At 62.9% G+C, this 12252-nt stretch overlaps 3 protein-coding genes across 3 annotated transcripts, besides 11 other annotated features; all 3 read right to left on the reverse strand.

Annotated features, from left to right (window-relative positions):
• Positions 1-455: 455 nt before the first annotated feature.
• Positions 456-474: a microsatellite.
• Positions 475-632: 158 nt separating this feature from the next.
• Positions 633-667: a microsatellite.
• Positions 655-707: a microsatellite.
• Positions 708-1181: 474 nt separating this feature from the next.
• Tco025E_02968 (uncharacterized protein) lies at positions 1182-1910 on the reverse strand (the record flags this gene model as incomplete). The annotated part of the gene is made up of 1 exon (XM_029369891.1): positions 1182-1910. The coding sequence occupies one exon, from the start codon at positions 1908-1910 to the stop codon at positions 1182-1184; it is 729 nt and encodes a 242-aa protein (XP_029229989.1).
• A 28-nt stretch (positions 1911-1938) lies between these two features.
• Positions 1939-1963: a microsatellite.
• A 122-nt stretch (positions 1964-2085) lies between these two features.
• Positions 2086-2110: a microsatellite.
• Positions 2111-2331: 221 nt separating this feature from the next.
• Positions 2332-2380: a microsatellite.
• Positions 2381-2397: 17 nt separating this feature from the next.
• Tco025E_02969 (meiosis recombination protein SPO11) lies at positions 2398-3792 on the reverse strand (the record flags this gene model as incomplete). Its single annotated transcript, XM_029369892.1, has 1 exon — positions 2398-3792. The coding sequence occupies one exon, from the start codon at positions 3790-3792 to the stop codon at positions 2398-2400; it is 1395 nt and encodes a 464-aa protein (XP_029229990.1).
• Positions 3793-3884: 92 nt separating this feature from the next.
• Positions 3885-3918: a microsatellite.
• A 459-nt stretch (positions 3919-4377) lies between these two features.
• Positions 4378-4396: a microsatellite.
• Positions 4397-4431: a sequence feature (A-rich).
• An 11-nt stretch (positions 4432-4442) lies between these two features.
• Positions 4443-4464: a microsatellite.
• Positions 4465-4491: 27 nt separating this feature from the next.
• Positions 4492-4515: a microsatellite.
• Positions 4516-4547: 32 nt separating this feature from the next.
• Positions 4548-12128, reverse strand: Tco025E_02970 (nucleoside-diphosphate kinase; the record flags this gene model as incomplete). The annotated part of the gene is made up of 1 exon (XM_029369893.1): positions 4548-12128. The coding sequence occupies one exon, from the start codon at positions 12126-12128 to the stop codon at positions 4548-4550; it is 7581 nt and encodes a 2526-aa protein (XP_029229991.1).
• Between the last annotated feature and the right edge of the window lie 124 nt (positions 12129-12252).

A 12252-nucleotide genomic window follows, 5' to 3' on the forward strand; every position in this document is an offset into this window, starting at 1 on the left:
GGCACGCAGGCGTCTACTGGGTCCCTCTATTCCCTACATATATATATATATACTTTTGCACATTCCGGTCCAGAGGACTTCAACGCCTCTTTTGCTTTTTTTTTTGCTTCTTAAATGCGTGCATGCTGACATGTGGGCACATCAGCTTGGCTGCGCCGGAAGAGACAAAGCGATGCCGAGAAAAACAATCGCCCCACCAAGCGCCGCAGGGACAGTTCGTGGCTCAACGGCACGCACTGGGGAGCGGCTGCCCCCCCCCCCCTTCCACACACGCACACGCACACCTCGAGACGGCGTGGCCTCGCACAACTCCCCCTACCCAGTAGTTCCCGCAACTTACGACGCACCCAGCGCGAGCGGGCGTCCCTCCCTATTTGTTTCTCTTATTTTTTTTCTTTTGTTTTTGTTCTTTACTTAGGCTTTCGCCTGGGCTCCTACATGTCTTCCCCGAACAGCTCTTCCTCCTCCTCCTCCGCATCGCAGGGCAAGCACCCAGGGGCGGAGGTCTTCCGACAGCACGTGCAGGCAGCCCCGTCGCAGCGGACCTCGCCCGAGTTGCTGAAGCACGTCGCGGAGTCCGAGAAGGGGACGCGGCAGAGGTACGCGTAGCCCTTTTCGCGGCAGTACGCGCAGTCGAGCTCGGCGTCGGCGTGGGCGGCCGGCGCCGCAGCCGCCAGCGCGAGCAGCAGCGCGACGGCGAGCAGCAGAAACTGACCGGGCCGCATCGCCAACGCCGTCGGGGGGGACAGAGATGAAATCTCAAACGGAAGGAATAAACGCAAAAAAAAAAGTAGAAAAAAACGCAAGCGAAAAAAAAGAAAAAAAAGGAACTAATAAAAAAAAAAGAAATGTCTCGGAAAACAAAAAACAAAAAAAGAACAAAAGAAAAAGCAAACAAAATCTGAGTGTTACTAGTTTATATCCTTCGGTGTGTTGTACGCACGCTGCCTTCCCTTCGGTGGCGGAGAAAAATGGGCGAAGAGACGTGGGGAACATCGACGGCGAGAGGAGGGGGCGCAGCGCCCAAAGCACGCAGGAAAGGGAGAAAGCGGGGGAACAGGGAGGGGTGAGAAGGGGGGAGGCGAGAAAAACTCAATTGCGTCCACGCGCGGGGCGCGTGCACGGCGACGAAGACGACGACGGTACATTTGTCACGGCGGGCCCCTCCCCACGGCCCAAACTCACTCCCTGTAATCAGCCACATTCGCCACATCGTCAACGATGGGCACTTGGTACGCCGCGAGGATGGTGGCGTCGGCAAGGCCGCCAGGGGCGGCGACGAGCCGCTCCAGCGCGCGCCGCGAGCTCTCGTTGAAGCGCCGCACAAATTCGGGAACCGAGACGTCGCCGCCGTATGGCACGTGTTGCTCCAGCGAATCTGCCACCACATCGGCATACAAAAGGTCCGCGAAGGCCTCCTCGTCGTAGTTAAAGACGTGGCAACGAATCAGATCCAGCTGTTCGTCACTCAACGCCTCGGCAAGGGCCGTATTGTAGCGGCAAAGAGACTGCGGTGTCAGAAATGGTGTTCCGTCCAGAAAGGAATACAGTGCAAAGTGAAACCGCCGCGGGTCGGCGCGCGACGAGGGTCGGCTGCCGGCAGCCTTTTCCGTCATCAGCGCACTGCTGGCCCGCAGAACCGAACACAGCAGCGACGCGCTCTTCTCCTCCTCCTCGCCCTTCCGTCTTGCCTGTCGCACCTCCTTGCGCATCTTCTTCAGCCACTCCCGTGTCTCCGCCGCGCGACGTGCGATGCTGCTGCTGTTGCTGCTGCCCGCAAACAGCTCGCGGCCGACTGAGGAGACCCCGTTCGGCACGACGCGAAACGACGTCGGCGTGTCATTACGGATGTACGCTACCTTTCCCGCCGCGGCTGGACGTGCGGGGTGCGGGGCAGACACGTGCGTCATTTGCTTGGGACGCAACAAAAATCAGCGGCACGCACGCACGCACACACACACACGGGACCGCAGGTGAAACGCGCCCCTCGCTTCGCCTCTCGTTGCTACTCTGCTCTCCGGCCACGCAGGCGGCAAGGAGAAGCAGCAGACGATGCACCTGTCAAGACACAAGCGGGCCAGCCACAGGGAGAGAGAGAGAGGAAGAGAGAAACTGCAACGGCCGCACTCGTGGTACCGCGTCAACAAACCCGTGTGCACGTGTCTGCAGGCATAGCCGGCTTAGGTGCGTCCCGCTGTCCTGCTTTGTCGACCCACGCCCGTGGCAAACCAACGCTACCCCCTCCTTTCCCACACAGTCATCTGAAACCCCCCCCCCCCGCGCGCGCGCTCCCCCTCTCTCTCACACTCACTCACACACGCGCCAGAGGGAAACAACGAAAGGACAACCACAACAAGTATAAAAAAAATAAAAACAAAAAATAGCATAGCCTAACACTTACACGAGCCGCCCCAGCGCAAGAGAGGCAGAGAGTAGCCGCATGGGACCATCTGGCCAGGCCTGGAGGGCGCACTTCAATGATTTCTCTGTCATCCACTCCGCCTCCCGCAGGAGGTCCGTTAGTGAGCCGCGGATGAGGCTCACGTCCTCCGCGCCGCGGCCCGCGCCGCCGACGTCATCGCCAAGGTGTGAAATGGCCTCCACGACCCGCGCCATCAGGTGCAAAAGCACGCGTCGATCCGAGGGCGTCAGCGGCGCCCTCCCGGTGGCTTCGTGGGGGAGAGCCGAGGGACGCACGCCAATCCAACGAGCAGGGAGCAAGGCGGATAAAAAGTTCTTCTCTGGGGCAGGTGGTGCTTGTTGGCGTGGCGGCAGTGGCCGCCGCCGCCGTCGTGCAGCAGCATCCTCGCCAAAGAGCCCCATGAAGGTCAGGGCGATGCGCATCCCATGCGGGTCGCCGTCGACGAGAACAAAAATGGGCAGCTTCGGCAGCTCACGGTGAAGCCTGCGTAGCAGTGCGCGGGAGGCCCGGCAGGGGTATCCCTTGCTGCAGAGAAAAACGCAGCGGCTGAGGGGCGCGCCGAGGCCCAGCGCACCGTTAGCCTCCACAAGCGTTCGCAGGGTGCTCTCCTTCTCCAGAAGGATCACGGCAGCCGGCGAGCTCCCGGGTCCCCCGGCACCACGAAAGTGACAGCCCCGCATCCCTACGGCCATGTCGAGAAGGATTCCAGAAGCATGGCGCATACCATTCACCTCCACCGTCCCCATTGAAGGCGTGGCAGGCTGCTTGGAATCCCCCTGCGCTTGCGGGACAGTCCGCTCCGCCAGATGCATCGCGTGGGCCGCAGAGGCCGGAAATGCCGCGGCGGTGGGGACGTCAAAGGAGATGTATCCCATGAGAAGACTCTTCCCGCTCGCGTAAATGTGAAGCCCTTCACGTGTGTAGCCTCGCTGCCCCGCACCCACAGGGTAGTCGGCACCAGTCGCCGCAGGATGCGCGGGCAACGGACGCGCAGAATCCATCCAACGACAGAGGTGCTCAATGCTGGTATGCACGTCTCTCTGCCCATTCGGGAATAGCAGCGTGTTGCGGTAGTACACGTCCCGCTCTGTGCACGTCAGTCCCTGATACACCATATCCACCACGCATGCGAGAACATACAGGGCCTGGGCGCTGCGCCGCAACACGCTCAGGTGCCCCTCTGCCGATGCACGTTGTGCTTCGTGCGGTTGCGGCAGCTGCTGCTTGCGTTCCCCAGAAGTGGGACGGCGGCGGTGAGGAGTTTGTGATGAGGCCGCTGCGGCGGGCGCGGCAGGTGGGTAGAGGAGGCCCACGAGGTACGCGTCCACCACGGCCTCCGCCGCCCCAATGACTTCCGCGTCGCCGAGCATATTTTTTTGTTACTGCGGCCACCGCACCAGCGAGCACGAGGCGCCTTTGTGATGTGCGCCACCTGAGGCGGCGAGGCAGAAGACATCAACGGGGAAGGGAGAGAGAGAGAGAGGGAGGGAGGGAGGTAAAGCCACAGTAGCAGGGGCCCTGCGCCGCTGCCCGCCTTCGAACCCCAAAGACACGCAACTGCCGTTATTAACATTTTTTTATGTGGCGCCTCGCGCCTGCGGGTCTTGCCTTCACTCCTCCAGCGGCTTCATTGCCTACATCTCGCGCCGTATATACATGACATCTGGCGGCCCAGAGGGAGGTGGAGGAGGTGTGGGTGAGTGCGAGGCGACAGCGGCCCACCCACGCACGCAAGGACCTCATTGTTAATTTACATGCGAGCGATGCCGAGTGAAACTATTGATGTTTTCCTTCTCTTTTTTTTTTTGGTCGCCCCTCGTTTTCTTCCGTCCCCCTACCCCCACCCCCAGCTGCGATCCACCGCGGCTCGGCTCGTCCCAGCGCGGGCAGGACCCGCAGACGTCAACCCCGACAAGAATGGGAAAACGCGGGGGGACACCAACGCAACCGCCGCAACACACACACACACACACAGAGAGAGAGAAAGAGAAAGAACAAAACAAAAACAACACTCATAAACTATTATATATATATATATATATGTGCACCCCTTGGAGTTGTGGCGGGTGGTTTCTTTTTTTTTTGTTTGTTTGCACGCACCGCCGCACACTTCTCGCCGTCGCTACTACATCTGCTGCAGCACCGCCATTGCCATGCGGAACTCCTCGTACGTTGCGCGTCCGTCCCCGCGCCAGGTCATTCCCTCAAACAGTTTCTTAACCTTGCACTTGGCAAGCGGAAGCCCAAAGAAGTCCAGGGCCTCAATATCCCGCCGGAAGGCTTCGCCGTTTATCGTCCCCCGCAGTGTCCCCTGCAAACCTGTGGCCGTGCGCACCAGCTCGTCATCCACGCTGGCCGCCTCCGCCTCCGCCACATCCCCCACCTCCCAGTCCGCACTTCCGCCGTAATATTCCCAGAGACGCACCACATCGTCCTCATCCGCGTTCAGCAGTGCCTCCTGCAGCCAGCCAGCCGGTTTTGTGCCAGTTGGACAGTAGGGCGACGGCGCACTCAAGCGGTGGGCACCCTTTTTAGCAGCTCCTCTGAAATGCCTCTCGGCTGGCCTCTCATGTGACTCCGTCTGCCCCTCCGGCGCCAACACCTCCTCACACGGAGGAGGAATGGGAATGAAGAAGCCGTCTTGCTCGTCCATGAGGTCGACAAACTCTCTGGTGTCCATTTCATGCGTGAAGCCAAACATACGCTTCGTCACAGGACGCGTGTCCAGTGTGCGGCTTGTGTACTGCACCAGCGGATTATCCTTCCACTCGAAGAGTTGACTGGGATCATGATCCAAGTAGCAGAGGGCTCGCACAAGAGGGTCGGGAAGCAAGTCTCCAGTGCTGCACCAAAGCTCGCGCTCCATGAAGGCCTGCAGTGGGCCGCCACTCGCAAGCAGAATATTGTCAACGCGGTTGGGCCTTGCGGGGAGGCCAAGTGATTCCCAGTCCCTGTAGAGCTGGCCACGCAGGGACGCTTCCAAGGCGTTAGCCGGATCGGGGTCGCCAATCACCTCACGCAGAAACTTCTGCCAGCTGCAATTTCTCTGGTCCCAGCTCACCACATAGCCGTGGAGGTCGGGCACATTCCGCCCCATGTGAGTCATGCGCTCCCGCTCTAGCGGGACAAGCGCATTGACGACGTAGACGCCCTCTGCGTGGAACTTCACCACCTCCATGTCGAAGGCAAGCTGCACGTGCTCTGGCTCCGGCACGGACCACTTCACATAGAGCTGGGACGGGGTCATGGAAAGGGCGCTGAGGGCGGTGAAGGCCCCAATCACCCGCTGCGAGGCAAGTACGTGGTCCCAGCTTTCGCCAAAGACCTCGTGGAAGCGCGCGCGACCCGCCTCCGTCACCTCCGGGAGGACGCTGTGGTACTGATGCATCGCGTAGTACATGGAGGAAGACAGGTGCCTGTCCACGAGGCGGGGGCAGCTTTGCTTGTGGAGCTCCTGTCGGACGCGGATGCGGTTTTCGGCGAGGAAGCGCTCCACGAACGCCATGACGCGAAGCTTGTTGGAGGCGTGCGGCTTCAGAAGAATCACGGCTGTGTTGCGGAACAGCAGCGCAGGACCCTCCCCCTCCTCCCCCTCCTTCTCCTTCCCGTCCGGCACTTGTCCAGAGGCCGAATTCCGCCTCCCGGCGCCGCCCACGTCGTCCTCCGGACCGCCGTCTTGCGGCGGTGCACGTGCGTCCTCCGCGTGGGGCACGCCCTCCACGAGCGGGATGTGCGCCGCGTCCACCGCCGCCCCGTCACCCTCCGCGTCGCGCAGCTCCTGCGTCAGCGCCGCCAGCAGCGCCATCAGGCGGGAGGTGTCGCAGTGCAGCAGATGCTCAAAGACGCCAGCCGCAAGCCCCGCGGAGGTCACCTCCGGGTTGTCGAGCCACACCCGCAGAACCCGCTCCGGCACTCCCTGGCGCAGCAGGAGGTCGCCGAGGTAGTCCTCGGCCAGCGCGCAGTTGAGCGACTTGACGCGGTCCCGCATCGCCTGCAGCGCACCCTGGCTGGCGTGCAGACCGTTGTGCAGCAGGTCCGGCTCCATGGAAAGGCCGAACTCGCCCCAGCGCCGAAAGAGCTGCCCACGAATGCTCTGCGGCGCCGCCGCGCTCGGGCAGTCGTCGCCGATGACGCGCGTGAGAAACGTGGACCAGCACATGTCCTCCTCCGACCACGACACAGCGTACCAGTGAAGCAGGGAAGTGGCGGACTCGAAGGCATTCTTCAGCTCCGGGAAGAAGCCGTTCACAACGAAGATGCCGTCGCCTGCAAGCCCCGCAACGACCAAGTCCGAGCGAATCACCACCTTCCGAGCGGAGCGTCTCCAGCACGCGTACAGATGCTGCGGCGTCACCCCGCCGAGCACCTCCAACGCCCGGTACGCGTTCACGAGGAGGCCCTCGCCCACGAGCCGCTCCCAGGCGATGCCGAGCTCGCGGAGCGCCCTCTCGCGCTCCTCCTGGGTCAGGTGGATGGCTGACACCTCCCCCGTCGCGTACTTGGAGGCGGTGGCGTACAGGTGGTGCACGAGGCCCCGTCCCCGCACCACGGCGCCGCTGATGTCGCCCTCCTCATCGACGCGCACCTTTGCGTTTGACAGCGCCATCTCGATCGCCATGGCGAAGGGACGGCACAAGGCGTGACTCTTGACGAGCAAAAAGGCAGAGTTGCGTGGCGGCTCGGCGCGACACCGGGCATCTTCAGCCTTGAGCAGTTCAAGTGCCTCCGCGGAGCCCTGTCCCCGCACGGCATCAAACAAGAACCGTCCGTCGCCTCGCGTTGAGCGCGGGTTTGCCACAGCCCGGCGCAACACATACAGTGAGACGCCCAACTGCTTCACCGCAGCCCGACCCACCGGGTCGCGCAGCAAACCCAGCGCGAGCCACAGCTGTCGCTGATGTATGGCCTCCAGGGCACTCGTGGAGGTTGCTACGGCCCCCTCAAAAGGGTCAGGTGGGCACCGAAAGCCGGCGCTTTTCCACTCCTCGCAAAGCGTCCGCTGCAGGCTGCCAGGCTCCGCCGCCTCCACGTAGGGGTCGCCAATAATCTCTCGCGCGTAGGCGGCGTAGTCGGCGTCGGCGGCGTCCCACGAGAGCAGGAAATACCGCTTCACGGAGGTCGCCATGTTAAAGACCTCGCTGCTGTGCAGGGCGAATCCGTTGACGAGGTACAAGTCATAGTCTTGCATCTTCCCAATGTAGAGAGAGGGAGCGATTCGCGTTCGCGGCTCACAGGCATCCCAACACTCCTTCAGACGCAGCGCGGACAGATTAAACTCCACAGCCACATCCACGGCATTTCGAACCCTGCTAGCATCCCACCTCTCGCCAAAGGCTCGCTGAAAGGCATGCATTGCGTCCCCGTCAAGGGCATACTGAGAAGGCGCCTGCTTCACGGCGTAGCGGAAAATGCTGCCTTGAAGTTCGTCCGCCACGTGCCGCACGGCTGGCGCAATGGTCCTTACGCTTCCTCCCGCCTCAACCCGTATCTTGCGCCGCTGCAGAAAGTCCGTGATGTAGGCGGTCGCGAGCTCCTCGGACTCAGCAGACAAACACTTGGGATTTACCAGGAGAAAGGCGTAGTTACGCCCGCGCGTCACGGCGGCGGAAGCCGCGGCAGCCGTGGAAGGCGGCGAAGAAGACGTGGCACCAGCCAACTCATGGGATTGCCGGTCCATCACGGCAACCTGCCCACCGCGGTTCTCCCCCCCGCCGGCCACTTGGCCCGGCAACCCGGCGGCGGAGGGCGGCGGTCTGGGGAACGCCGTGATGGAGCCGGAGCGCTTGGGGACGAGTTGCATGCCGCCAGACGACTGGAGGCCAACCAGCTGCGCCACCAGCAGGGGATTCTCCGTGCAGAGCTTATCAAACGCGTCGCTCACCGCATCCACCGGCTCGTCGCGGTGTCGCACCAACGGGTTTTGCAGCAGCGCACGCAAGAAGTCGGGGCTCACCCCTCCCTGAATGAGGAGTCGGCCAAAGACGTCCTCCTCCACGCTCGTTCCGAGCCATGCGACGCGGTCCGCGAGTCCCGCGATGGGCGAGGCAGAGGCGTGAAACCCGTTGTCGACGCCGTCAGGCGGCTGCTCCAGCCCCAGCTGCATCCACGAGGCCCACAGCGTGTTGCGCAGCGAGGCCGCCTCCGCCGTAGCCGGGACGTCGCCGCCGATGGCGTACTTCTGGAAGTCGTCCCACGTCATGATCTCCCCATCCCACATCAACACGTACCAGTAGATGCGCGGACCGGTGTACATGCGGGCGCGGAGGTAGGGGTAGAACCCGTTCACCACGTAGAGGCCTTCCTCCTCAAGGTAGGCCAGATACAAGTCTGCGGAGAGGCAGACCTTGCGCGGGGCCTCGTCCCAGGCCTTCAACAAGGCCACGACCCCCATTCTTGCCTCCGCCTCCGCGGCGTTGATGATCAAGTGCAGGCTCACAGCTGTACCCCAGGTGATGCCAAAGGTGCGCTCAAACTCCACCATTTGCTTCGTCGTAATGGGCAAATCCTTGACGCAGCGTCCCATGGCGTTGCGATAGAGGGCGCCATACTGCTGATCCACGAGGTGCCTTTCAGTCACCTCCTCCATCGTCAAGCTTCCAGAGGCAATCACCTCAATACGATGCTCTTCTAAGGCGGAGGGAACCCATTCCACCACCTCCGTAGTGCCTGCATGCGGCTTCACCCAAAGGAAGGCGTAGTTCATTTTTATGGCTCGCATAAAACGCGAGGTGAGCGCCTTAAGCCGGCGAATGACCTCGCTGCTCTGTTGGTGCCGCGACAAGGAACTCCGCGTATAACAAAGCAGCTCACCGCCAATTTGGCCCGATTGTGTTTGCTCTTGCTGCTGCTGCTGCTGCTGCTGCTGCTCTTCCCCGTCGTCGTCGTCCTGGTCCTGCTGCTGCTGCTGCTGCTGGGGCGTTTGTGGGGCGGGGTTGCCGTGGTGCTCGTTCCGGACGTACGGAAGCAGCAGTGAGAGCGGCACGCCGTCGAGCAGCAACTGCTGCACAAACGGGTCCTCCGGTAGCTCCGCCTCCAGCCACGTCTCGCGGTCGGCGGCGGCCTCCAGCGGGCCCTCCGACGCGTAGAGCGCACTCGTCGCCCTCGACACCGGCTGCAGCGTGAGCCCGAGGTACGTCCACTCCTCCGCGAAGCTGCGCTGCAGGCTGCCGTGCGCGGCGGTCATTGGGCTGGCGGGGTCGCCAATCAACACCTCGCAAAAGTCCCTCCACGCCCATGCGCTTTCCTTCCACTCCACCTCAAATACATACACGCGGCTGCCCGGTCTTCCGTAGCTCACTCGGGCAAAGGGCACAAATCCATTGATGACAAAGAGGCCATGCGATTGCAAGAGTGCCACGTAGCACGCCCGCCCAATTTTCTTTGGGCTCGAGGCATCCCACAGCCGCAGGAGCTCCCTTGGCGAGAGAGCCAGCTGCTCGCATGCGGCGGTGGCGCCCAGCAGTCTTCCATCGGTCACGCAGTCGTCCCAGCTCGCGTGAAAAACCTCACTGAAGCGGTCCTTGAGGGCGGGGCTGACCTCATCTTTAGCGGTGGAGGCGGCGACGTCGGCGAGCTGCGCGGCGGCGCGGAACGCGGCGCCGTTAAGGTAGCGCTCCACCGTCTGCGTACTGAAGATGGACGCCTCCCGCTTCACCAGCACGTCAGCCTTCTTGAGCGTCTGCCGCACCCGCTCGATGGCGCGCTCGTGCACGGCAAAGGGCTTAAGCATCACCACCGCGCGGTTCATGGGGGTTTCCGTGTACGCCGCCATTGCCTGCTGCTCCGCCTCTCGCATGATGTCCACCATCTCGGAGGTCTGCATGTTCTCGAGCAGGTCAAAGATGCACCCCGCCAGCTTCTTGCCACGCAGGACCACCTCCGGGTTAGAGCCCCACCGGTGGAGAAGAGCCCCTGTGAGGCCGCACTCCTGCAGCCGCAGCGTGAGGGGGTCGTGGGAGAGTGGCGTGCGCATCCACAGATGACGCTCCAGTACCGCCTCTAGCGGCCCCGCAGAGGCGTGAACCCCGTTGTCCGTCGTCGTCGGCGGGTGCCGCAGGCCCAACTCCTGCCAACGGTCGCGTATCAGCCCACGCAGGCTGTCGGGGGGCGCGTTGCCAGGGTTTGTGCTTCCAACCAGCTCCTCACGAAAGGCCCGCCACGTCATGCACGACTCCGGCCAGGAGACGACGTAGCAAGTCACCTTCGCGTCCTCCGCGCCGTACGTGTCGCGCAGGTAGGGGTAAAACCCGTTGACGACGAACACATTCTCGGGGGCAAAGTGTGCCACGTACGCCCCTGGGGCCAGCTTCAGCGTCTTTGCGGCGGACCCCCACATCGCGTAAAGCTCATCGGCGGCGATCTCGCCGAGGGTGTGCATGGCCGTCTCCGCATTCCAGACGCGTCCCGAACGCAGTGCGTCCCTCCACGCGACACCAAACGTGTCCTGAAACAGCGCCCGGCTCTGCGTCCCGACGTTGATGGACGTCGGCGGCACCTTTACGGCGTAGCGGGCGATGGTTTGGTAGTGTTTGTACATCATCTGCTGCGCGGCAATCTCGTCACCGAAGACGTGGCGCTGGCCAACGAGTTGCATTCCCTGCACGCGCATGACACGCTCCTCGACAAGCGCCCGGGTTTCCGGCGTGTTGGCGTGCGGCTTCACAAACAGGAGAGCCCGGTTGCGCCGCTCCGCGGCGTCCTCGTCGTCGAGGACAATGGTCCAGTCCGCGGTACCCGACAGGGCGTCGCTCGCGCCCAACCGCGCGGTCGCCCGGTTCTCGCGCTTCAGCTTCTCTGCGGCGAAGAGCACCGACACGTGGTGCAGTACCTCGCTGCTCTGCATGTTCTCGAAGAGCTCAAAGACCGGGCGGCTCTCCCCGCCGTACGTCATGGTGGGATTAGTCACCAGCTGCTCCAGAAACTCCAGTGTGACGCCCTCCTGCAGGAGCGCACGCCCAAATTCGTCCTCCGTGGCGCGCCGATGCATCCACACGAAGCGGTGGGCCAGTGCCTCGAGCGGTCCGCTGGCGGCGTCCAGGCCGTTGTCCGCCAGGCTCGGCTGCTCGCCCAGCCCGTACTCCTGCCAGTGATCGTACAGCAGACGACGAAGCGACGTCGGCTCCGCCGTGCTGGGGTCTGCCGCGCCAAGCACCTCCAGGCGAAAACTCTTCCACGTGTACCTTGACTCCGGCCAGGAGAGCACAAAGACGCAGGTTTGGCTGTCGGGGGCGGTGAAGGCCTCCAGCAGTCTTGGGTAGAAGCCGTTGACGACGTACAGCCGCTCCTGCTCAAAGTAGGCGACGTAGAAGCCGTACTCGAGCCGGGCGCACGACTTGCAGGCCCACCACTGCGCGTCCAGCCCCTGGGGGGAGAGGCCAAGCACCGTCATGGCATCCTCCGGCGTCACCACCCGCCGCTCCTCCATTGCGGCGTCCCAGAGCTCGCCGAAGGCCGAAAAGAAGAGGGACGCGGTTTCCTCCGATACGAAGGCGTTCAGGTCCTCCGAGCGACAGGCGGCCAGGGCAGCCACCGCGCTGTAGTGGCGCTCCACGTAGGCCCCACGCTCCACCTGCGGACCGGACAGCACCAGCATCTCATCCACGCGAACCCCGTAGGACTCAAACTGCCCACGTGCCACCTCGAGAAATCGTTCTCGGCACGCCTGGGGCTTAATCAGCACCAGCGTCGTATTCGTCATCCCTGCCATTGCCTCCGTGGCCTCGCGGCCACGACAAGCACTCGCTCTCGCCTTATCTTGCTTCCCTGACGCCGCGCAGCGACGGTGTTGCGGTTGTGGTTGTTTTACGCATGCGCACATGCAGAACAACAAC

This window comes from Trypanosoma conorhini (genome assembly GCF_003719485.1).
Source record: "Trypanosoma conorhini strain 025E chromosome Unknown Tco_14.4_contig_00126, whole genome shotgun sequence".
NCBI lineage: Eukaryota > Euglenozoa > Kinetoplastea > Trypanosomatida > Trypanosomatidae > Trypanosoma > Trypanosoma conorhini.